The 26538-nt window shown below is 41.8% G+C and overlaps 1 protein-coding gene across 1 annotated transcript; it reads right to left on the bottom strand.

The window, feature by feature from the left end:
- On the bottom strand, positions 1–24901 carry LOC124266935 (protein FAM91A1-like). The gene is given in 22 exon segments (XM_046701783.1): positions 1–984; positions 3592–3661; positions 5147–5612; positions 8528–8594; positions 8756–8869; positions 9331–9441; positions 9969–10056; positions 10456–10661; positions 11098–11184; positions 11637–11731; positions 12760–12890; positions 13962–14089; positions 14737–14775; positions 15113–15219; positions 15814–15876; positions 16034–16124; positions 16303–16419; positions 17481–17548; positions 18069–18243; positions 18245–18279; positions 18792–18876; positions 24696–24901. Coding segments are annotated over 22 exon segments (2544 nt in total). The 5' UTR covers positions 24768–24901; the 3' UTR covers positions 1–855.
- Positions 24902–26538: the final 1637 nt, after the last annotated feature.

The following is a 26538-nucleotide window of genomic DNA, read 5'->3' as shown; positions in this document are numbered from 1 at the left end:
TCTAGAGCAGGATTTATAACTATAAATGCTTTTACAATGTCTGAATACAGACTGGCAAAATGGCATCAGATGACATCCAAACAGTCTTCTACTGTATCACACCTAAGACACATCCTGAGGATGCCTAGATACAGACAGTATACAGTCCCAATAGTAGGACTTCGCAATTGTTGTCAACAACAATTTTTCACACCATGTGACAAGCATAAACTTGTTTATTAAACTCTTTGGTCTTTGTGGTCAGATGTTTAATTTTCAGATATCTACCCAACATGTGAAGGGCAATTTTCGAAACACAAAGACCAAGCTCATCTCACCTCCACCTGTTGGGAATTGAAACCCTTTGAATCAAATTCACAGTGGCCATGATCACTTCATTGGTACATCAGAGTTTGTCTGACAGAAATCGTACTTAATGAGATGTATAGAACACACATTACACATGGAGACTAAAGATACCCTCAAACACAGTGTGAAATATTTGTACATTATGCCCTCCCGTCACCGGGAGATTGTTGACAATGGCTCTGGTCATCACTGATTATAGTACATGTGTATGATGGTACTCCGGTCAAGGACCACGGGTGAGCAGAGTATGGTCAACCTGAAGCAGAGACAAGTTGACAGTGGCCCTGGTCGCTGATGATGTTGTACCGGTACAGAGTGGTACTTCTGTCTAGGATCACATGTGATCAGACATTTGACAGTGGCCCTGGTTGCTGGTGATGTTGTAGCAATATAGTGTGGTACTTCTGTCTAGGATCACATGTGATCAGACAGTTGACAGTGGCCCTGGTCGCTGGTGATGGTGTTGTACTGGTCTAGGGCGGTACTTCTGTCTAGGACTGCATGTGATCAGAGCGTGGTCCATCTGGAGAGCAGCCCGTCACAGAAGAGAATGTTCTGCGTGGGGTAGATGGCAGAGTGCTCCTCCTTGTCCTCTGGGACTCCTGATGACTCGATTTCCGATATCACAGATGGATTCTATACAAACAAATATCAATCATCAGTCAAATGCAAATAAGATCAGAGTGACAAGGCTGGGCTATGGTGAGTGGGTGAGTATGGTTTTGTGCCAGTTTTAGCAAGAGGTGAAAGTGATGTTGGTCAGAGACATTAAACTATTGATGGTCAAACATGGTCACATGGGTAGAGACCAGGGTGAGCTGTTAGGAGAGATGGGGTTTAATGTCAAATTCAAATATCTTAACCAATGCAGGGACAAGGATGTGACTGTTTGTACCTGTCTTGACTTATGCCTGTATTATACTGGTAGCCCAGATAAACCATGCAGTTTAACATGGATAACCCACTCTGACACAGGAGGATGAGTCCAAGCAATCGAGTCCTTGTTTTAGCCCCTTTATGGTGACCACTGGGCAGGGTAATTTCAAGTACCATCTCTTAGCTTCTTCGGCTCTAACCACTATACCATGGAGGAGGTCGGGTATGACAAGCCCTGGATCGGACCTACTGTTCTCTGATGAGATGCCCTACTCTACCAGACCATGGAGGCTATCTGACTGTGACTGTTGTGGTATTACTCTATGTCTGTTACCAGGGTGCCGTTGTTTAAAGCGATCTTAGCACTAAGGTGATCGTAACTCCCCCATACCTTAACATAGACTTAAGGTAGTCTTAGCTAAGGTGGCGTAACTCCCATACCTTTAACATAGACTTAAGGTAGTCATAGCTAAGATTGTTTTGTACAACAGCACCCTGGTCTGTGTTAGTTACTGTGTCTGTGTATGATTACACAGTGCCATTTAGAAAGTGGTCAAATGTTAACATATTACACTTTCTTAGTAAAGTACAGATTCTAGTAGTTTTCCCAGGCACCTAATCGCCAGTACACAAAGTCAGCTGCCTAACCCTGTCTGTGTCCATTAATTTCTATGTGTATAATTTACTGTGTGCAAGCAAGTTACTGTGTCTGTGTAATGCGTTACTGTGCCCGTTACTCTGTGTAAGTAACTGTGCCTGTTACTCTGTGTAAGTTACTGGTCAGTTACTGTGTACTACTGCGCCTGTTACTCTGTCTGTGTAAGTTACTGTGCCTGTTACTCTGTGTAAGTTACTAGTCAGTTACTCTGTGTAAGTTACTGGTCAGTTACTCTGTGTAAGTTACTGGTTAGTTACTCTGTGTAAGTTACTGGTCAGTTACTGTGCCTGTTACTCTGTGCAAGTTACTGGTCAATTACTGTGCCTGTTACTCTGTGTAAGTTACTCTGTGTAAGTTACTGGTCAGTTACTCTATGTAAGTTACTGGTCAGTTACTGTGCCTGTTACTCTGTGTAAGTTACTGGTCAGTTACTGTGCCTGTTACTCTGTGTGCTAACTGGTCAGTTACTGTGCCTGTTACTCTGTGCAAGTTACTGGTCAGTTACTGTGCCTGTTACTCTGTGTAAGTTACTGGTCAGTTACTCTGTGTAAGTTACTGTGCCTGTTACTCTGTGTAAGTTACTGGTCAGTTACTGTGCCTGTTACTCTGTGTAAGTTACTGGTCAGTTACTCTGTGTAAGTTACTGTGCCTGTTACTCTGTGTAAGTTACTGGTCAGTTACTGTGCCTGTTACTACTCTGTGTAAGTTACTGGTCAGTTACTGTGCCTGTTACCTGTGCAAGTTACTGGTCAATGACTGTGCCTGTTACTCTGTGTAAGTTACTGGTCAGTTACTCTGTGTAAGTTACTGTGCCTGTTACTCTGTGTAAGTTACTGGTCAGTTACTCTGTGTAGGTTACTGTGCCTGTTACTCTGTGTAAGTTACTGGTCAGTTACTCTGTGTAGGTTACTGTGCCTGTTACTCTGTGTAAGGTACTGTGCCTGTTACTCTGTGCAAGTTACTGGTCAGTTACTGTGCCTGTTACTCTGTGTAAGTTACTGGTCAGTTACTGTGCCTGTTACTCTGTGCAAGTTACTGGTCAGTTACTGTGCCTGTTACTCTGTGTAATTTACTGGTCAGTTACTGTGTAGGTTACTCTGTGTAAAGTTACTGGTCAGTTACTGTGCCTGTTACTCTGTAAGTTACTGGTCAGTTACTGTGCCTGTTACTCTGTGCAAGTTACTGGTCAGTTACTGTGTATGTTACTCTGTGTAAGTTACTGGTCAGTTACTGTGTATGTTACTCTGTGCAAGTTACTGGTCAGTTACTGTGCCTGTTACTCTGTGCAAGTTACTGGTCAGTTACTGTGCCTGTTACTCTGTGTAAGTTACTGGTCAGTTACTGTGCCTGTTACTCTGTGCAAGTTACTGGTCAGTTACTGTGCCTGTTACTGTTACTGTGTAAGTTACTGGTCAGTTACTCTGTGTAAGTTACTGTGCCTGTTACTCTGTGTAAGTTACTGGTCAGTTACTGTGCCTGTTACTGTCTGTGTAAGTTACTGGTCAGTTACTCTGTGTGTTACTACTGTCAGTTACTCTATGTAAGTTACTGGTCAGTTACTGTGCCTGTTACTCTGTGCCTGTTACTGGTCAGTTACTGTGCCTGTTACTCTGTGTAAGTTACTGGTCAGTTACTGTGTAAGTTACTGTGACTGTTACTGTGTCTGTGTCGGTTACTTTGACAGGCTTGCTGCTGAGACAGGGACATACCTGCCACTCAGTGATGAAGTCCAGGAGTCTGAGAGACAGCAGACGGCTGGAATGCAGCAGACCCTGGAGACTACAGAAGGAAAGACAAGGGGTTATTTACATCCTACTGTCACCATCAACACATCAACCAACATACATATCTGTGTCAACACTGGTCATGTTCAGTGTTTCAGTTCTTGCTGTGACAATACGTGTGTCAGGTCCAGATGTTCTATACAGATCAAATCAGGAGGACTCAGTTTGCAAGGGAACAATGACTTGAATATCAAGGATTCTGTCTTTCATTACACCAAGTGAGTGGTTGTGTGAGTATTGCTTTACACCAATATTCCAGCAATATCACAGGGTTCGATTTAGTGCTTTGTTACTTGCACTGGTGCAACCCAGTATTACAAAGTGCAACCTAGTTATGAGTCTAACAATTTTTGAGAAATAAATCAATGATGAATCTAACATTATAAGCATAAGTATGTCAGCTCATTTTTCTTCTAAACTTTGAATAGCTATGGCACCAAAACATTGCTATTCATAGACACGTCTCGGCTATGACAGCTCTTGAAAATAGATATCAGCTGTGTGTGTCTGTGTTGGTATGGTTTCATGGGTACTACATCACGGAAATATTTTTATGTGCACCGAAACTTCTGACGTTTTAAATACATTATGTTGCAACTGGAATTTGGCTGGTGCAACTAGGTCTTTATTGTAGGTTGCACCTGGTGCAAGTAGGTCAACTTCTCTGAAATCGAGCCCTGTATCATGGCGGGGGGACACCTGAAATGGGCTTCACACACTCTGCCCATGTTGGGAATGGAACCCAGTCTTCGGTGTGACGAGTGAACGCTTTAAGTACTGGGCTACCCCACCGCCCCATTACACCAAGTGAGTGAGTTAGTTTTACACTGCACTCGGCAATATTCCAGCTATATGGCGGCGGTCTGAAAATAATCGAATCTGGGCTAGACAATCCAGTGATCAACAGCATGAGCATCGATCTGCACAATAGGGAACCGATGACATGTGTCAACCAAGTCAGCAAGCCTGACCACCCGATTCCGTTAGTCGCCTCTTACGACAAGGGTTACTGAAGGCCAATATTCTAACCCAGACCTTCACGGGTACATTACACCAAGACAACAAATATTCATCATATAGTTACAGTCTCACACAAGCCTGATAATTCATCAACAGAATGAGAGTGAGTGAGATGTACTTTGACACTGCTTCACACAGTATTCCAGTCATCACAGCACGTAGGTTCAGTAGGTGTGGAAAGCCTGAAGTGATGCAGGTCCTAGACATTTATTACTGTGACAAAACCTGACAAACTTGGAAACATAATCCAGATTTGAATCCATATGTACCATAGGTTTCTAGCATGCCAATGGGACTTATAAATAAGAAACCCCACTATAAAGTGAGCCCACCGGATCCTCTTGGTCGCCTCTTAAGACAAAGATGGCTTGCAGAAGTCAACTTTAGTGGATCGAGTGAGTGATAAAAAGAAACAAATCCAACACATTTTGAAAACTGAAACATAAAAAATACAACATACCTTTCCTGTTTGAAAAGTCCCAAAGAAGAGATTTTATTACAAATGTCTTTGTTCAAACTAGTATCAAACAGCGGTATACCAAAGGAACAGTCCAGCAGCAGCCAGTCTCCCTCTGGTGGCTGGCTGCCCACTCCGTCCTCACTCATGTCCGTTAGATGCAGAGTCAATTTATCCTTCGAGGGCTTTGATGGAGAACTCTCCACACTGTCCAAAGCATCAATCTCGGATGCTAATACTTGTGCCGATAAGTCGTCTTTGATTCCATTGGTTGGTTTCTCCATGTTTTCACCAATCGAGGTCAAGGAGCATGACTTGTTTATTGGAGAAGCGAAGTGGTCATTGTATTTGCTGCATGTTTTGCCGGGCCTGATGAGAGTGATGAAGCCACAGGTGTGCACCAGGTCGATGCTGGAGGAGAGAGCTTGGACCACACGGTGACAGCTGTGGTGGGCTTTGCTGAGTGAACCTACGAGGATACAGACAGACTTGTTTCTTGTTTAATGTTGCACTTACCAATATTCCAGCTAAATGGCAACAGTTTGTAAATGATTGAGTTGGACCAGACAATCCAGTGATCAACATTATAAGCATCGTTCTAAGCAATTGGGATACAATGACATGTGTCAACCCAGTCAGCAAGCCTGACCACCCGATCGTGTTAGTTACCTCTTACGACTAGCATGGGATGCTGAAGACCAATTCTACTCCAGATCTTCATGGGTGGATACAGACAGATGTGTTTATGCATCATCGATAAGATACTGTTGTAGCATTTGACTTTACTCTCAAGGACAGTGCCTAACAACCTAGCATTTTGTTTCATGAATATATGCCAAATCATTGTTGATTTATTGCTTTGCCAAACCGACAAGACAAATAAATATGTAATTTTTCAAGTAAAATTGATATTTTTATACTTATCCTGACTCATGATCTTTTGTTTATCTCCCTTTTCTTTTCGAATGGTAGTGGAAACACTGGAATCACTTGAAGTTCCCGAAGCGGACGTAAAAATACACTCACCCACGAGTTACCTCCCTTTTTCCCTTTTCCCGGGCAAACCAGTCATGTGACCAGCCTTACTTGTCACTCTCTCCTGATTTTCTGCCCATGCACTTGGATCTGCTGTGCAATCCGAAGTGTTTCCAGCGGGGAGGTTGGGAGGGCTTCTCGTCATAAGTCAGGATAAGTATATAAATATCAATTTTACTTGAAAAATTTAATATTTTTTCTTATCCTGACTCATGATCTTTTGCTTATAGAATCCGACAGATTGGTGGTGGGTCAAGCCACTTCCTGGATTCATCAGCTGTCCTTAGATACGTCCTGTATCCCCCCCATGGGAACTGCGAAACGGCATTTCCGAGATCTTATTCTTCCAACTTCCGTTATAACTCGGGGGGACCACTTTCTTGTCTTACTTCAGTCTCAGACAAGTTGAATCATGTTGATTCATGTGGCTACAGATAAACTAGTATCTTCTTATTACTAGATATCTTATAACAATCCATAGATTATGATAAGATCTTTATCATAAATGAGTTGCAACCCCTTCACGTACAGGTAAGATCTTTACCCGTACAGGTGAGATTTTACAACTCAGCACCTTTGTGGAGCCGTTAGTAGCTGTGCTACAATGAGAGGCCCAAATTGGTGAATGCCTGAGATGTCTTCAGTGGCTATGTCTCGGAGGTAGTGGTTGGCAAACACCGTGTCCGATTTCCAAAAGCAGCCCTCCATAATTGCAGATATTGAGCAATTTCCATGCAGAGCCAGTGTTGACGCCAGTGCTCTGACTTCATGTGGGTTGGAAGCTCTAGGAGGTTCTAGTCCTGCTGCTTTATAGGCTCTCAATATGACGGCTCTCATCCAGAACGATATCGTCGTTCTTGAGACTTCTGCTGATGTCTCTGTGGATAATGGGATGAACAGGCACTTGAATTTTTGTCTCCTTGTCTTAGTCTTTTGAAGATATATCTCCAGGGCTCTGACCGGACACAAGGATAAGTCCTCTATATCCACTGGTCCGAGGATTGTAGATAGCGCTGGCACGGGGAACTGTCTATCTGGCTGGCCAGGTAGTTGGTTCTTGGCAATGAAGTCCCATCTAAGTCCTAGATGAACTGCAGCATGTTGCCCTGTGTCGAATCTGGTTCGACCAAAGTCCAGCGCATGTATCTCTGATATTCGAGCTGCCCTGACTAGCGCAAGCAGGAACAGAGTCTTCTGTGACAGCAGCTCGAAGGTAGTCTGGTCTAGAGGTTTGTAGGCATCACTGGTAAGATGACGTAGAATTACATTCAGATCCCAGGCCGGAGCTCTGAACTTCTTTTGCTGGTCCTCCAGTTTAAAAGATCTCAGCAGAGCAAGTAATTCTGGTACTTTCGTCAACTTGATGCCTAATTTCATGGTAATCACTGTACTGATGGCAGCGAGGTATGTAGATAATGTCAAACCTTTCAGATGTCTGGTCTGTCTAAGATGACACAGGTATTCCGCCACTTGAGGATGAGTAGCTTTCATTGCAATGAAGCCTTTCCACCTTGCATAAGTCTCAAAGTCACATACTGTGACATAGTCACAGTACTTTGTCCAAGTTTACTGCACGTTGCTGTACCCGCAACCAGGTGTTTGCACGTATTCATGTGGCCACCATCTGGTCATATACCAACGGATTCGTGGGTTCTTTTAAGTGCACAGGGTTGTGTACTGTACACTAGGGGCTGTGACAACACTGAAAGAGTCTGCACACAAAGTTGACTCCAAGGTTTTTACACCCTGTCACAGGTGGGCTCGATCCAGTCACCTCAAGCTCGCTGGATCACTAGCCTGGCGCTTTAGCCAGTTCGACGCCCACCGCGCCCCCATATAATGCCGTATATGGGACTCCAGTGCTCGCCCAACCATCCAAAAAGGCAGAGAGTGACAAGTAAGGCTGGTCACACGACTGTTTGCGCGGGAAAAGGGCAAAAGGGAGGTAACTCGTGGGTGAGTGTATTTTTACATCCGCTTCAGGAACTTCAAGGAATTCAAGTGTTTCCACTACCATTCGAAGGAAGGAAAGGGAGATAAGCAAAAGATCATGAGTCAGGATAAGAAAAAATAGAACCAAATTAAATATGAAGGTGGACTGTAAAATAGGAAGAGAAAAATATCCGAATAATCTATTTGTAAATGTTTCTATATTTGAAGTATCTACCTGTTTAAATTTCCTTCAACAACGTACTGGTACAATTTTCAAACCACCATTAACATCAGACACAAATTTGACCCTTTTTCAGAGTGAGTTTAGCTCACTTTCTTTTAACCATTCAGAAATATTCTTATTAGGTACAACAATTTTCCAGAACATGTTTGTATATTTTAATTGCCTGACATTACCTGGTTCATCTTTCTTGAGAGGGAAAGGTATCTGCAAGGTTTCTCCATCATTCATGTAGCCATGACCCTAGGAAACAGACACACAAGGAATTACGACACACACCAACACATTTCTTCATACCTAACACACTTATAAAACAAAAAGGCAACCAACATACACTATTTTTCCAAAAGCAAACGTCTGAGAACAATGTCTCTGAAGTGTTACAGTAAGCAAGCTGATGTTACCTGTACAAAGACTGCTGAATGTGTGAGAGCATCATTGAGAGTGAGGAGAATATTGGAGGTGGCGATGATGCCCGGATCATGTCCCCATGTCGTCACCAGTAGACGCTCATATCTCTGAAATAAGAAATCTGGCACTCACTACACTAATAGTTTAAAAGTTCTGGAATGTATTTTATAATTCGGTGACACAAAATGTAATTAATCGCTTAGCACTGCAAATAATATGATACTATCAGAATAAAACGTTTCACCATCCTTAACATGACCTCCACTTACATTTGCTCAGAGTCAGTGCTACAAAATCATCAATTGCAAATACTGATCCACTAAGAAAACAGAGTTTAGGAAATAATTTTCAGTGAACTGAAAGAAAACAGAGAAGTTGGTATGTGGTAGAGAGGCATGAAGGCATCACATGTTTGTCTGACTTTGAGTCCTCATTCCTATTGTCACACCTGGACACAAACTTCCCCTCACTTGCTACTGATTAGAGTAAAAACTCCACTATGCTTTTTAAAAGTTTTTCAGTTAATATGATGATTGAGCATCTCTGCTAGAGGAGGGAGGAGTGTTACCTGGAACACTGCAGGTAGTTTACGGAGTTTCGTGCCCTTCACAAGTAGCAGAGAGGGGGGGCCACAGCCAGTCTGGTGGTACAGGTACAGCTTGAACCACACCGAGCTCACCTGGAACAACACAAAGCTGCATTGTGAACACACAGTGCTAATTTCACATTATAATACATATGTTACCAGTGATATGTATAAAATATGTGTAAGTGCTTTGAATAACATGAATAAATATGCAAATAGCATTTCAGAAACCTCTAATCCAAATACAGGAGAGTTCTGGTATCTGACACAGTAAAAATTAGACTAGAAGGAGAAGAGTTCTCTCCCTTCAATCATGCATATTGATAGTGTTTAAAAACAGAGCATAGGTGAGGAGTTGTGTATCGTAAATACTTGCATTCTATTTTAAACGGTAGTCGACACAGGTAAGCTTACCAGAAACAAAATCAATGCTGACAAAAAGACACTTTATATAATATTTGGAGAGGCCAAAGATTCTATATCGCTTTTGCAGTTGGTATTGGACTTTTGCAACCGTTTTTGCTTAAAAGACCTAACAAGTTGCCAATACTGCCTGGGATCTACTTCTGAGATGCAGGAAGAAGAAAGCCAGGTTTCAGCATTGTTGTACTGCTTCTCACCTCTGGAATGGCTGGTCCTATATGCTGTGGCACACAGCTGCTGACTGGGCGGATCTCGTTACTCAGCGGAGCCATAGACACCAGTAGACTATTTATTATAAACAATATCTCACTGTTAATTCAACAGCTTACAGTTTACCATTACAAGATGGTAGACCATTGACATAAGTAAACATTAATGAGTCCACCCAAAAAAACTTCAAGAGTTAACAAAATCAAACTGTTAACCTCTATATTTGGATAAATCTAATTCTAAGATGGTGACAGTTTTATTTAGGTTTTACGTATTACAGTTCATTACGTACATTGTTAGCAGCACACAACTAACACTCTCTGTGTATGTGAGTCTGTGCATGTGCTAGTGCATTTGTCTGTGTGTGCATGTTTGATGTCTGTTTATTCGTCTGCCCCACCAACTCCCACCCCCACCCTCCCATATCGGTTTATCTGCCTGTGTGTGTCTGTATCTGCATGTCTCTCAGTGTACCTGTAGTTTTTGTTGAGCACCCTGGCCCTGGTGGCTGGCTCCAGACTGAGAAGACTCTCACATCTCAGCAGGTCAATGCCCTGACCGTTCACACTGTCTGTGTCCTCACACAGGATCTTGTTGTGACGCAGGAAGTGGATCGTGTCACGTAATGTCAGGGCATGATCGAAGTACCGTCTTGCTTCACCTTCAGCATCGGAGCCGACCTGACAGGGAAAATAATAACTGACTGTGAAACCCAAAGATACCATAGCAAATATAATTCTAGAGAGGTTGTTGTTTGACGTCCACAATATTTCAGTTATATGACATCTGTATGTAATCAAGTCCAGACCAGAGAGCCAAGTATGAGAAATGATCCAGGCAGCAGGGTCATGATGACCGCAATCAATGAAGTCACCAAGCTAGACCATCTGATGTACATAGTTACCTCTACAACCTATAATCATTCAGGTCTATGCATTAAGTGCAGTAGTGACAGTAGTAATCTATGATCAAAGTGAGAGTCTCGATAATTGTAGCTCCAACATTACTAAATAGTAGACTCTTAATTATACAGTAACAAAGACATCAATCAATTTGAAACATGTGTCAAAGAGATTGTATAGATTATAATAAAGACACATTACACCACGGACATACCTTTTCCAGCTCGGAGAGAAAGCTATCCATGGACTCATCACTGAGTTTCCCAACTTCAAACATGGTGACAGCATGGCTCTTCAGACCCTGGATACAAACCATGTACCATTTAACGGTAAACCTTGCTGTCACTCTCAAAGTGAGTGAGAGAGTGAATGAGTGCAGATTGATACCAGAAGGGTTACAAGAAATGGTTGTCAAACATTGTAAACATGTGGGGAAAAATTAGTGTGACGAGCAAATGCTTTAACCAATAAGATTCCCCAGTGCTCTGTTGACACAGCAAAAACTCTTATAATGCCCATGAAAGAGTGAGTGAGTGAGTTTGCTTAATGCCGCTTTTAGCAATATTCCAGCAATATCACACTCACAGCAGGGGACACCAGAAATGGGCTTCACACATTGTACCCATGTGGGGAATCGAACCCAGGTCTTCGGCGTGATGAGCCAGCACTTTAACCACTAGGCTACCCCGCCACCCCGCCCCCTGAAAAAGCAAGTCTTTTATACTGATTAAATTATATATGTCTGAGACTAACCGGAGACAGGTTTCCCATCATCAGGAATGCTGTGAGGGTGGAGTCGAACAGGAAGGCTATCCTCTTGTTCTGTCCCGATGTTTGGTTACTCTGTTCTGGGAACAACATAAAAAAATATACATCAAGCCACGGGACAAAATAATGACAACATTTTCAACTTGTCGTAGCACTCAACAGCAACAGTGAACTGTCTAATTTGTAATCTTAAACCTTAATGATTATGATATGACAAATAAAAATGACACTTGTCAGGGTAATCATGATCTAATTTCACAGACAATTTCAAGAAATTGTTCACAGTATTAGTTTGTAGTAGGGGGGCAATGAATTCACTAATGTTTAACATCAGGGCTCCAGATAATTATTATGACTCGGGGGTATATAATCAATAAAAATTGAGGAGTAAAATACCAAATGGAAATAAAAGGAACAGTATTTCACAGGTAGCATGGTTTTATTACTTTTCCTTGCTAATTGAAACAGTTTTCCTTTAAAAAAGCTCGACAAGTTTCTTTGGGTTAGTCATTGTTACTGCAGACGACAGGAAATATATGACAATGCGGGTTGAGCGCATTAAATGTTCTCCTACGCTGGTTTAAGGCCATCAAGTAATCAACAGTAGCCTCAAAGCTGTATTATTGCTGATACTGACCGGAAACATTGTGATAGTGACGCTGTTTAAAGGCTAGCTTTTAAACAAATTGTGAAACGAACGTGAATTAGAAATATTAACAGAGATCAAACAGACAAACTTGACAATCTTCGCTTCAATACAGACAACCAACACTATTCGAGTTCTTAAGATCGGATGTGTAGGACTTAAACAATATTTTGACAGGTTTGGTTCATGCATGTAAACAAAATCTTACTCCTATTCTGAGAAAGTTATGCATATCTTTCACTCATTAATTCGACTTTTTATGCGTATATCTGAATTATCCATGCATAATTTACACAGATACGCATCTATCTGGAGCCCTGTAACATTCAGTAATCATGGTAATTTAACAACTCCTCATGCTTTAACTTAAACCTTCATCACTGTCACATCAAAATGTTTCAAGAATAAATTTCAGTATCAGACCAAAACCTGGGTGAGTGGGGTGTTGAGGTACAAACCTACCTATTGCACTTTCAATGGAGGATGCATCTGCATTGGAGTTGGAGTTGAGGTTATCGGACTCGAAGTGATCACTGACTGTCAGATCAACGTCCATTGCATTGCTCAGGTCAATCAACAAATCCTGACTAGATCTGCAATGAGGAAGCAACAACTATTGGACATTGTATGAGAACAAGCATCAGTGTTTCCATTATCTGGTATATACCGGACTCTGACAGGTACAAAGTTTGAATGTCTGGAATTTTCTAAGGCTGTCGGTCATCATGTCTGGCAAATTTTAAAATCAATTTTGTAATTACCTCTGTCAATTTTATTTTTCCTCGAAAAAGGTTAAGTTTTCATAATGACATTGAGGTGTTGTCAAACAAAAAATAGCAGTTTTGGAAAACCCCAGGCTAAAAATAGTGGCATTGAAGCATTGTAATAGCTTCTACATTTCTGACTGGTTGTTAGGGTGCAAGGTCTCGCGCACACTGAAAAGCATGATTACTTGACCAGTTAAAATGACCAGTATTTCAAATGTTAGCCGGTCGCAAAGCCAGCGGAAACACTGAAGCATGGTCTGTGACCTACCAAAAGTATGTCATTACATGCAAGGTTTCAGTCATAATCAGCCAGTCTGATTGTACTGAGAGAAGAAATGTGATGCCAGTTGTAGATGTTTAACACTGGTAGAACTAACTGTGTGTTGGCAACACAAGGATCATTTTAAGTCTGAATCTCTAATTTCAACCTACAAGTGGTGTCAGAGACCATATAATGGACACAACTCTGTTAAGCAGCTGTAACTACCAGCCCATAAGAAGTACAATAGCAGGAATATTACCTGAAACAATTCAAAATCTGCAGTACTTACTTATTAAACACCTAAAATTGATTCTGTTTTGGTTACCCCATATATATATATATATATTAAATTTAAACATATCACTGAAAATAGCTTAACTCACATCAACAATTGCAGAAAATCATAGAAAATGTGCACACAGAATACCAAAACTTATGATATCAATAACCTTCTAAATTTTTCAGATGAACACATCCCAAATCTCCCATTGCTTGCTTTAGTGCTTGGATAATGTGGCAGTCTCAGACAGCATAGCAGATTCAGATATCCACTCTGATACGTCTATTTGCCAACAATGCATGGTCACATAACACAATGACTAAGAAAGACATCTAGAAGTCTCCCCATTTCTTACTTCTGCATAACTGGGGTCTTAGCTGTCTTGGGAGCTTGTTGTGTCCAGGAAGGGTGTACTTCGTACGGGTTGAGGTCAATTGTTTTCTTCTTAGCAAACCCTAGTCTACAGTACATAGACACGGCATTCTGAAAACAGGCATTCTACATGTTAGCATTTCAAAGTCTTAAGAAACAGACACTGAAGATGGAAGCAACAGATTTATGTCTGCCAACTCCATAACAAATGTAGGCAATCTTTATCAATTTATCACAAAGATTAGTTTTTCAGATAGAAGAAAATGTTTAACACAGTGACCATTTGTTACCTAAGAGTTAATAGACTAAGTAAACAACCCATGGAGATCCAGGTTAGAAATGGTCTTCAGCTACCCATGCTTGTTGTAAGAAGCAACAAATGAGATCGGGTGGTCAGGCTCGCTGACTTAGTTGACACATTGTATCCAAATTGCATAGATCAATGCTCATGCTGTTGATCACTGGATTGTCTGGTCCAGACTCGATTATTTACAGACCGCCGCCATATAGCTTAAATATTGAGTGCGGCGTTCAATAAGAAACAAACACACAAAGTGAAGTAAACATGTTATAATGATGAAGAAACAAAGATTTCTGGATAACCCAAATCGAGATGGTAATGATTACATTCTAATGTTTCAGCAGACAAAGACATTGGGTGAGAGTCGTTTTATGCCACTTGTAGCTATCTTCAAGGAAAATCACAGGTGGGGACACAATGTTCCCTTGTGGGTAAAAACCATACACTACTTGCTCACCTTTACTAGTTGGAGATCTATCTGTAGAACACTGGCCAGCTGGGAAACAAGCACAATAATCATAAGGTAAAACAATCTTGAAGTTTTATGTTTGTATTCCCAGAACTGTAAACATTTTAGGCCAAATGTGTGTAGGACAGCAATTATTCAAACGAACAAATGTCTGAATCATGTTTTCTTTCTAGCTCGTAATTGTTTTAATGATGTAAAACCTTCATGTACAACTTTCAAAGACAGAAGCAATAGAAAACACAGAGAAATTATGAAAACAAATTGTGTGAAATTAGCAATTTCCATCTTGATAAATAATCATAGGTAGTGGTTATAGACCATGTTCTCTGTTTATTTACATCACAAGATAATGGGATTGGCATACCTCAGAAACAGTAGTGTGTTCATCTATAGACACAAAGATCTTGTACAACAACGTTTCAAAGTAGTCCCCTAGAACTCGATTCATCACAAACCCTTCCAGAGGAGGCACTGAAATGCAACACAACACACTATATTGTACTATGTTGTTCTCCACTTCCTTCAGCAGACATGTAACTTTAACACACACAATCTCTGATACTGAAAACTACGTTTCCATCAAGTTCATATTACATGTATCATTACTATCAATGTAAAATGTTGCAGGCATAAACAATCATTGATTACTGATGCTGGCAACAGTCCCCACCATGGCAACTTGCACATCATCCTAAGTTCTGAGTTGTGTTCTGGTAGTGGTCATTCTACCAAGTACCATTCACACTCTGCAGACATTGTGAGTGAGTGAGTGAGTGAGGTTTTACACTATTCTTAGCAATATTTCAGCAATATCACGGCATGGGGCACCAGAAATGGGCTTCACACATTGTATCCATTTAGGGAATCGAACCCAGGTCTTCGGCTCTCCTGATGTGCTTTAACCACTAGGCTACCCCACAGACATTGTGACCAACCAGTCCTCGTGTTAATGGGGATTTTCAATCATATCATGAGAAACTGGTGATTTATGGAATCATCCTAGCTAATCATGTTAATCAAAGTCCTTCCTGATTCCACACCAGCCAAACACTCTTCAAGACCTACCTATGATACAATCCTCATCTGCCATAGGAACATCTAGATACACCAGCCCCTTCCTATACAAACCTGAAACATAATATCACAAAGAACATTTACTCTGGAGGCAGTTAATGTTTCAAAAGCAAGTGATCAGTTATTGCAAATACTAATAACACCCATTGCATGTATAATCAGTGTTGATCAACTAGTCGATGTTCTTTGATCTGTTACCATGGTTACTCACTATGTACAACATCTTTATCCTGGTCCCCTGCTGTCTGTGGACCGCTGTCAATGATGGAGTCTATCACAGTCTTCTCTGGTTGAGCACACATCTGGAATGATGTGGCATCACAAACTGAGGTAAGTACAGCATAAGACAGATAATGTAATTTCAAACATGACACACTCAAACGTTTGTCCCAAGCATACCATCAAACCCCAGAACAACCCCAAGGTACTAATCTCCTCCCAACTTTCATCACGTCCAAACAAGCTGAATGTTTACTGTACCTTGATGTCATCTTCTGTGATGTAGCCTGTGTTCACAATCCACCAAGATTCAATACTCGCTGTCTCCACTGGCTGGACAGGTAACAACTCTCGAACTGGTTTCTTACGGAAGAATTTCTGCAACACACAGCATCATACATGTTTCAGACTCAGGGATAGACATGCAATTTTTTTAAAGGGTGCCGCAGTGTACCAGACAGATTATTTAGGTGTGCTTTTGTGAAAATAAATGTGCTCATACTTTTGATGATCCAATTAAACTTAAAACATCCCAACAATTATGTCATCTCAATTTATTGTTAGGGACCATTCATAATTTATGGCTACTAGGGGTGGTGATGATATTTATGGACAAAATAAGTGGACCCCCTCCCTTGCATGTCATGTACAAAATCAATGACACCCCCCCCCTTCCCATAATTTCTAAGCATAATTTTAAACATAATCTTATATACAAAATTGCTGACCCCCCAGCTCCCCAGAACAAAAATGGGTGAACCCCCTTAGTAAAATCATCATCACCCCACCACCACCCCAAACCCCAACCCACCCAACCCCTGCCATAAATTATGAACAGTCCCTTAAATAAACCAGTAAACATCATGTAAACCTGTAAACTTGAGAGCAGGATTTCCTAAAGACTGTCAAGAGTGTTCAGCTTCATTTGTCCTGGACCCATACACTAACCCACAACTACGTTATCAACCAAAACAGGATTTCCTGTTATGCACACTGGCATTCAATATTGCCCCACTTATATTAGGCTGTGATATGTAGAGTGCCACCGATAAACAGTTTGATGGGTGCAAAAATAGGTTTAGAATCATTTCAGTTGGTCAAATTTATAGCATTTTGCATTAAATGGTGCATGTTATTCTGATAATTTTAGTCATGCCACCAAGGCAAATCATCCATGCCATGGCATGCAAATTAAGCCCTATTTTGATCCTTGGGACTGAATTATATTTCATGAGCTAATAATTCATGGAGAAAAAAAATTAAAATTCAACATAAAAATGGTGCCTGAAGTATAATTTTTAACAAAAGTCATTATTTAGTTTACCTTCTACTCTGCAACAGCAATATGTCAGGGATACCATATACAGGGACAAGTTTACAGAATATTCTTCCAATGTGAGACAGTATCTTAATAAGAGCATTCAGTGACACCTTCCTACCTTTGATGACCTACACTGGTTCATGAGATCAATGTACTGGTTGCGGCCAATACCTAGAAGTCTCAGGCCTGTATAAAACAGAAATTGAATAGTTTTACTTAAGCATCCAACTCTTAAAAGTCCAGCTATAAACACAACCAGAAGGAATCAACCACATGTCTAACTTAATATGCTTAGGTGACAATCCAGACATATGGACAAGAGACATTACATTTTTAAGATTTTCTCATAAATTAAGTTTTCATGGCACCACAAAAATGGTCAACAGTTGTGTTTGCATGAAACATACTTCGCATATTTAATGAGCATGATAATGTAAATAAAGAAAATAACACATGACGTAGCAATAGTGAGTGAGTGATTTTGGTTTTACACCGCTTTTCGCAATATTCCAGCAATATCAAGGTGGGGGGACACCAAAAATGGGCTTCATACATTGTACCCATGTGGGGCATCAAACCTGGATCTTCGGCATGACGAAAATCTAACAACTAATAAAATTTGGTCTTAGAAGAAAAAGTGTTTAAAAGATCAAGCTGATCTTAATTTCCACAGAAAATGTTTCAGTTTAAACTTCCTTCTACTCACAGTCTGCGGCAGTGAAGTTAGGGAGGGAGTCGTAACTCTTCTCCTGTGTCATGATATCCTGCATCATATTGGTGTAGTAGATGAATGGGGAAATCCTCAGTCCTTTCACCACTACATCAGACAGGTGGTAGGGGTACAACATTAAGTGATCCCGGCTGTACTGCAGGAGGTCCTCAGTAGTAACGACGCTCATCCTTTCGTATATGCCGCACTGGAATTATAAACCACAAATTATTATCGTAAACCAAGATCATTTCTGCATATGAAATCTGGGATAAAAATAATCTCAAGGTGATTAGACTCAGGAAGTTTCACTGATGGTAAAGGTATTCTTAGGGCTGGTAAAATTTTGAGCATTTTGGAGATGTTATCAGTAGTCAAGCTAGTAGACTGTCCAGTTTAATTTCCATTGCACTTATATTTGCAGAAATTATCACAATAATCCCTGAAATTGGTCATGTGTACAAAATCTCATTTCAAATTCTTTATTTACATGATATACGTTTAGAGTTTGTTCTTATGAGAAACTGACAATCATTTAACTACAAAGCATCATGATTATGCTGACCATGAAAACAACTGTTGCTGGTATATTATCTTGTTTAAACACAATCACATATAAAACTGTTTCAGATGACAAATCATCAAAATAATCAGGCTTATGATTCCAGTGCATGTCACTTAGTTATACACAGATATAAATCATGAGAAAAATATAGTTACCAAGACTTCCTTTGTATCGAAGCTGATTTTTAACACTAAAATTCACAACTGCCTTGTCATACTCTCTTTGAGAATTCCCAAAACTCTGAAAAAGAAAGATATCCACTTATGAAATATACAACATCAATATTATCACATTCATTAGCTGAACAACGTAGTGAACAATGTAGGGCAAATAATAACCATGATAACATACACAAATCATGACATACACATTTCTTGTAAGTTGTATCGTAAGATATGATTAATTATCCTTACAAAATATTTTGCTATCTTCTGTTTTGCTTAATCATCATAGTTGAGATATCATTTTTGATAGTGTCACTGCCATAGCACTTAAAATGTTAGAATCAGGTCATTTTTAGGGAGACAAATGATATCAAAATTCTTAATGACAATTTTAATATTAATATTAACATCACATTTTGATACAGCATTTATCAAATATGAGTGAGTGAGTTTAGTTTTACGCCGCACTCAGCAATATTTATAAAAATCTGTAGAGGTTATGAATTCTTTGAAGAAAGTCCTCCTTGGGGTACATATAAGCATTTAAATGTCCATTTTAAATCCTACGACAGTTGTAACTATATTTTTTCAATAAAATATTTACAAAACAAAAAACTTGTTTTGTCTTGTGAGACCACCCCTACAGGGCCCCACCGGACCCCCTACAGCCAAGAGCAGGTAACTCTCGCCGTCTACCTCGTACCTCACTTTTCATGCTGAACGTGTCAGACAGAATGAAGGGAGGCGGGTGGGCCGTACCCCAAGGAGGACTTTCTTCAAAGAATTCATAACCTCTACAGGTTTGTATAATTCTTTTTCAGAGGAAGTCCTCCTTGGGGTACATATAAGCATATGACAGACTCCCAAAGATATTAGAGATGGGAGTGGCATTCTGTCTGGCAACAACTAAACCCGTGGTGGAGTGAAATCTACAACCAATACGGAAATAGAAAAAACACACTTACCAAGACACCTGACCGCTGATGTCAATCAGGCGGGGGGTGGCTAGGGCGGGAACTAGAGAGTCCAAGCTTATACGTCAATTGGTTCAAATCAATTATGACATAAAACCCCACCCCCAACCATTACAATGGAAAGGAATGTATGGGGACATGCCGAAACAACTCCCAACCCTAATATAGCTCCAACCAGAGAAGCGTGGCGAGAGGTATAAGGGTAGGGAAAGCGTAAAAAGAGTCGAGCTAATAAGTACTGCAAACTAATGCTCGAATGCACCCCTCCTGTTTGGAAGAGGGCTTGCCGGGACCTCGATAAAACCCAGAGAAATTATTAGCCTCGCTAAAAACTTTCTGGGGAAATCGAACGAGTACAAACGCCATGCATTGTATGAGTGAAAAACAGGATAAAACACCCCCACCAAACACTCTCGGGTGTGAGGAGGGTAAGTGTTGATCACCATCCAACAAAGTGCTGATGAACACAGACTCCCAAATACCGAAGTCTCAGGAAGGCGGAAAAAGCGGTTAGCGTACAAAATCCCTGAAAAGGTTAGAACATGTGTTGGCTCAAAAACTAACCTGAATACCTGCGAAAAGCATACCAAACCGAACATGTGTTGGCTCACTATTACACTAACAAGTCAGTAATGGCGAATGAAGGGTTCTGCCGGCTCCAAAGAACCGACAGAACCGATCTCTTCATTGAGCAGTGCTTGGTCAGGGTGGTGTACCCTTGCCAACAAAGCGGCATCTGCCCTACGTGTCAAGTCTGGCCTTCAACCCCTCGGGAAGGTGCCAACAAACCATCTAGCAGTTGCCTTCAACCTCGGGAAAGGTAAACCTTAGCATTATAACCGAACAATTACGGAAACAAGCCAACGAGATAAAGTCTGTTTGCTAGCAGACTCCCCAGTCTTCCCGCCACCAAACAGAACACATGGGTACCCGTATGGATCCCTTTCGTTCGTTCATTACAGTCATTATGAAATCCCCCTATCTGCACACCAGCGCGCCCCACCTATCAAAACACTAAACGGGTTCGAATCCCGGCGTTCCGGATCGAACACCAACCTGACTGCTGTCAATTCCAGCACATTGATGTGCAGGTTGTGACTTCGTCGTCAAGAGACCGCAGGCCGCCCAGAACATCGCCCCAACCCGGCAGGGATGTATCTGGCTGGACTGAGAGCGACGGTGTCTCCAGGGGGAGCCTCTCGGAGAGACGCCTGACGTCTGTCCATCTGACTGCGTGAGGTTGACAATTCGGCCCAGTTTCGTAAGAGTGACCAACACTGATCGTGAGGTTCCCAGACTCAACAGTTATTCCCAAACCACGATGAGCCAGTCGCCTAGGTACGGGTGAGAACACCGGCACTGCGATCTGGCTAACTGGGCTGTAATAAACCTCAATTTGGTGAACACCCTTGGCGCCGTAATGTAGCCTAAGGGGAGCACACGAAACTGGTAGCACGTCCCGTCGAACAAGAACTGAAGGTAAATCTTGAAATCAGGGTGCAATGGAACAAGGAGGTACGCGACCTCGAGGTCGATTGATGTGCTGCAATCCCCTGTCTCGACAGATGAGATCACCCAGCGAGGTGTCTCCATCTTGAAGGACAGTACCTCTATTAACTTGTTCAGCTCTCAGATGAGAATGGGTCTGAACATTCCGTTCTTAATGGCAACGAGGAAATAAATGGAGTGAAACCCCACATTTTCCTGACCATTGGAAACCACCTCACTGGTTGCCTTGCCCAGCAGAGACTGGATCTCGGCCCGGAGTATTTTCACCGTCTCCCGGAAAGCCGACACTGGCGTGCGTCGCTCCGACCGGGGTTTGTGGCAGAATACAGTAAACCCCTGAAGTCGGCAACATAACGTTTGCCGGTGCCTGGGCACCTGGGGAATTAACGAGAAGCTCGACAGACTTCCGTATTCCTCGAAACAGTCCCGGGCACCATAGGCCCATAACCCAACTCATCATTTGGCTGGCACAGCTACAATGCAGTCCCTAGCCAGATGAGAGTTGACCTCCGTCAGATGCCGCCCAGAGTCACTGATGAAAAATCACCGGCGCTCTTTCCCCTTTCCACCAGCTCCCTCAGCAGAGATGAGAGCTGCGCCGAGTGGAGCATACAACGGCAGACTGACGGTAGAGTGTGACGCCTTGTCCCGGATGCCTTGCTAGAAGCAGGCTTCCCTCCGGCAGGTGAACTCCAACAGTTCGGGTATTCGATGTGAACAACACCTGAGGCAACACAGCCACGATTCTATCTCACACTTGCCTCAGGGACGAACCTACTTAGTGGTAAGTTCAAAGTAGCGAAAAGAGCCGAAGCTCAAATCGACTTGTCCACTGTACGAGCCTGAAGCCCGGTTCCGAGGCACATGGGAGAAGCCTGATAAATCAAGGTATCCCAAGCACTCAGACAGACCTCGGAGCATCGAGGTGACCGATATATATATATATAAGTGCTCGGGTCGGCGGTTCGAGTTCGAACCCCGATCCCGAAACACCTGGGAGCAGCCTGACAATGCAGGGTTCCCCTGGTTTACACGGGTAGACCTTGGTGCGTCGAGGTGATCGGTATCTCCGTCACACTCAACAGCCTCTTGGCCTGGGCGTCGATAGATATCAGGCCGAGACCTGAGCTATCGGCGCCGGGGATCTGCGCCATTCCAGGGCCGAAGCCCGGGTCGGGGCTAGTCCCCAGGTTTAGAGAGTCCAACGGGTCCCGAGACACATGGGTGTAGCCTGGCAATGCAGGGTTTGTACACGGGTAGACCTAGGGTGCGTCGAGGTGCCGGCAGGTCACACTCAACAGCCTCCTGGCCTGGGCGTCGATAGACATCAGGCCGAGACCTGAGCTACCGGCGCCGAGGATCTGCGCCATACTGGGGCCGAAGCCCGGGTCGGTGCTAGTCCCCAGGTTCAGAGCGTCCCCGGAGCCGAAGCTCGGGTCCGATCGTCCCCGGGAGGTCGGACCCTTCCCGGAGCCAGAGCTCGGGTCGGGACCTCCTCAAATTGATGCACCGATGCAACCTCTACCCGTAGACTGGGTACCAATCTCCTTTCGGAGTCTGGAAACCACGTCTGAGATAAGAGCATGCACCGACGATCTCCGCTGCTGCTATAAGTAAAAAATCAATCGTTAGTGTAGCAACATTGTTTGTGGGGGAGACGTAGGGGGGGGGGCAATAAAGGGATTTCCTTAGAAACCTTTCATCAAATATTATCCCCAGCCTGAAGCAGATTAGTGAAAAACATCAAATCTGTGTGCCTGAAAGAATGCGCATGAGGCGCAGAAACCCAGGCAAAAAACACAACCTCGGCCACTATGAGCCACATCGTGTGTAAATGTATGAAATGTGTATATGTGTAACATAACACAACATAATGTAACAGGAATATTGACGCAAGGGCGCTTATTATGAACATCCTTGAGCGTCGTGAGCGTCCTCGGCTAAACACCGGAGGCACACCTTATGACCATCCTGTGGCGGCAGTGTGCACGGCACAATGCACAGGGCTTAAACTGCACGCCAGTGTTACTAGCAAGAACTGTGAGGCAGCAAACATATAAACACAAGTAAATAGCAATAAATAAAACGCACGGGTGATATTTAAATGCTACAAGCTACAGCAATTTAAATACTAAACATACAATGCAAAGCAGAAAAAGGCTAGCCGCACCTGCGTGTACATGCTAGCAGGGAGACTATATAACTCTATGTTGTAGATTATCCCTGATACTAATGAGTAAAGTTGAGTGATACGAAACGAACACTATCAAAATTACTCAACGACTTACCACCAAATTCGCTGAAAAGAGAGAGAATTTAGGCAAGCCTACCATATAATATGCAAACATAATATATGAACTCCCTACTACAAGCTACCAAGAACATGTAGCAAGGAAACCACGAATGCGTGGTCCGCCATTTTGCCTGCCACAAGGCTGGAAAACAGAGAACCCACGGCAAAGTTACAACAAAAGATGAATGAGAATATCAACATATGAAGTCCATCTGACGCCTGTGCGTAAAGAAAGGAACCATACATACAGATTGAGACTCTTTAACACTCATCGTATCGGTGGGAGAGCAATCTCGAAAGGAACAGCACGCACGTCTATTCAACAGGACGACAGCATGAAAAGTGAGGTACGAGGTAGACGGCGAGAGTTACCTGCTCTTGGCTGTAGGGGGGCCGGTGGGGCCCTGTAGGGGTGGTCTCACAAGACAAAACTCACAAGACAAAGTTTTTTGTTTTGTAAATATTTTATTGAAAAAATATAGTTACAACTGTCGTAGGATTTAAAATGGACATTTAAATGCTTATATGTACCCCAAGGAGGACTTCTTCTGAAAAAGAATCCAGCTATATGGCGGCGGTCTATAATTTATCAAATATGAAAACAATCATTAGAACAGTATGAACGAAAATCAATGTCCCAGGAAATATGTCTTCTACATGAAAACAGATCCGTGTCATTATTCACAGTTGGTCTTTGTTTTGATACACAGATACATGCACTACTACTAGTTTCATGTTAACTACAAAACCAAATTCTCTACAATTCAGGCTTCAAACCAGTTGCAGAAAGGATGGCATTTACCCATTCCAAATGGCAATGCCACAAAGAGATATGTAGACAATAATATTGTACAAATATAAGACGATAAGACTTACACTCTATGTTTTCGGGGAAAATATCTCAACAGGATATAGATATTTGGGATATTTATTATTTAATAACCGGGGGCAAAACAACTACGTCTGACCGAAAATAGCCTTTGTCAAAATCCTTATAGGATGCATACATTAGGAATGTAAATCAGAACATCAAAATAAACAATTTCTCTTCACATCATGTCATGGACCAAGAGAACGTGGAACTCCAACAAGTCCAAGGGGTGGGTGTGACAGCCTTACCTGTTTGATGTTGGCTGGAAGTTTTTGCCATGTGTGATTTTGGCGAATATGGGTTTCAACGTCAGCGTTCATGTTTACGTTAACATAAACTGATCATATTGTGCACAAAATAGGTGTTAGCGGCTATCAAACGCCCATCATTGTTGCGGAAACACCTACAATTATCACAGCAGACAGCAATGCAATTTTCTCTCACAACATTGAACTTTCCGCTTCCGGTTAACATTTTATACTACTTCCAGCGCAACTTACTATACGCTCTTCCAAGAATATAAAGCCTTCTGTTGACTGTGCATGGTGCTACGTGGACTGATTGAGTTTGGTTTTATGCCACTTTTAACAATATTCCATCAATATCACGGCGGGGACACCAGAAATGGGCTTCACACAATGTACCCATGTGAAGAATCGAACCCAGGTCTTCAGCGTGACGAGCGAATGATTTAACCACTAGGCTACCCCACCGCCCCGGTGCTACGTGGATCACGCAGGACATGTACTGCTCCGTTGTTCATTTAGTGCCTTGTAATGTAGGTTCTTGTTCTTATCACTATTCTACAATGTTTAACATGTTTCACACTTACATGTTCCATCAACACGACCTATCTCACGAATATATTGTTTTCTGGTGTCTTGAATGTCAATACAATGACAATACCATGATAATGTACTCTCTCTTTGGTTGCAACAAGTACATCAATCTTAGCGTTGTCGAAACTCGTGAGAATTAGTAACAGTGCCGACACACAGCGGAGTCAGGGTACATCTTGGTTGTTTTTGTTGTAATTCTGACATATGTTAGGGGATGCACATCAAATATGGATGGGTACCCACACATATCCGTTCATGAGCGTGCATATAAACGGTACACAGACATATCATTGTTGCAAATGAAACAATTTGTAGACATGCCAACTCAAATCTCACTGGCTTGTGTTGTGTTGTGTAAACACAAAATTATGATCTGTATACATGTATATCAACTCTATGCACCTGATGAAGAAGCAAGACGCAACAGTGAAACTATCTTTGACAAAAAATGAAAGACGTTATCTATAAAATAAAGTGTCGTGTATTCAACTCCAATCAAAGTAGAAAATATTTCAACAGGACAAGATGGGGTGCCAGTCAAATCGCCCCAGCGACAAAACGCCCCAGCAAATTTGGTCAAAATGCCCCAGATTTCTGGTCAAATCGCCCCAGGGGCTAGTCAAAATGCCCCAATTTATTTTAAATGGTTTCATATACGCCATAAATACATAGTTTTTGTCAACTTCCATATTATATTCTTCACATAATATTATGTGTTATATTATTAGTAATATTCATGTATAGACAACACTTTAATACCAATTATTTGGTAAAGAATTACAAGAATAAAATAAAAGGTTTGTATAATATGTTTATTGTAAATGCTGTAAATGCATAGTTTTTTGTCAACAAATGGCATTGTGTAATCATAACAAGTTTGGTATAATACTTATAAAAACAATCTAGAGCTTTGTCCACTGGGATATTATAATCCTCATACAGAAGTTCCTCATACAGGAAATCATATGTCTTTCTTTTCTTTTTAACTTTCGTCTGTATGACGGGCTGGTCCATGAATGCGGCTAACAAGATGAATGAATGTCAAATAGTTGTACACGTGTATTTTTCTGTTGTGTGTTTGTTTTTCTTTTCTCAATAAATTAGTTCAATTGTTGTCCCTAAGTGATAATATAATGTGAAGATGCAATGCATGTATACGGTATAAGTAGACGTTACTATCTACAGAATAGCAAGCATGTCCAGCTATTTGAATCGCGTTTAAGTTACAAGTAGATACATCAACTGCAATCAG

The sequence above is a fragment of the Haliotis rubra genome, unplaced genomic scaffold (assembly GCF_003918875.1).
Source record: "Haliotis rubra isolate DU_JTF1 unplaced genomic scaffold, ASM391887v1 Scf129, whole genome shotgun sequence".
NCBI classification, from domain to species: Eukaryota; Metazoa; Mollusca; class Gastropoda; order Lepetellida; family Haliotidae; genus Haliotis; species Haliotis rubra.
Note: the sequence above shows the minus strand (reverse complement) of the source record. Positions and strands in the feature narration are given on the sequence as shown.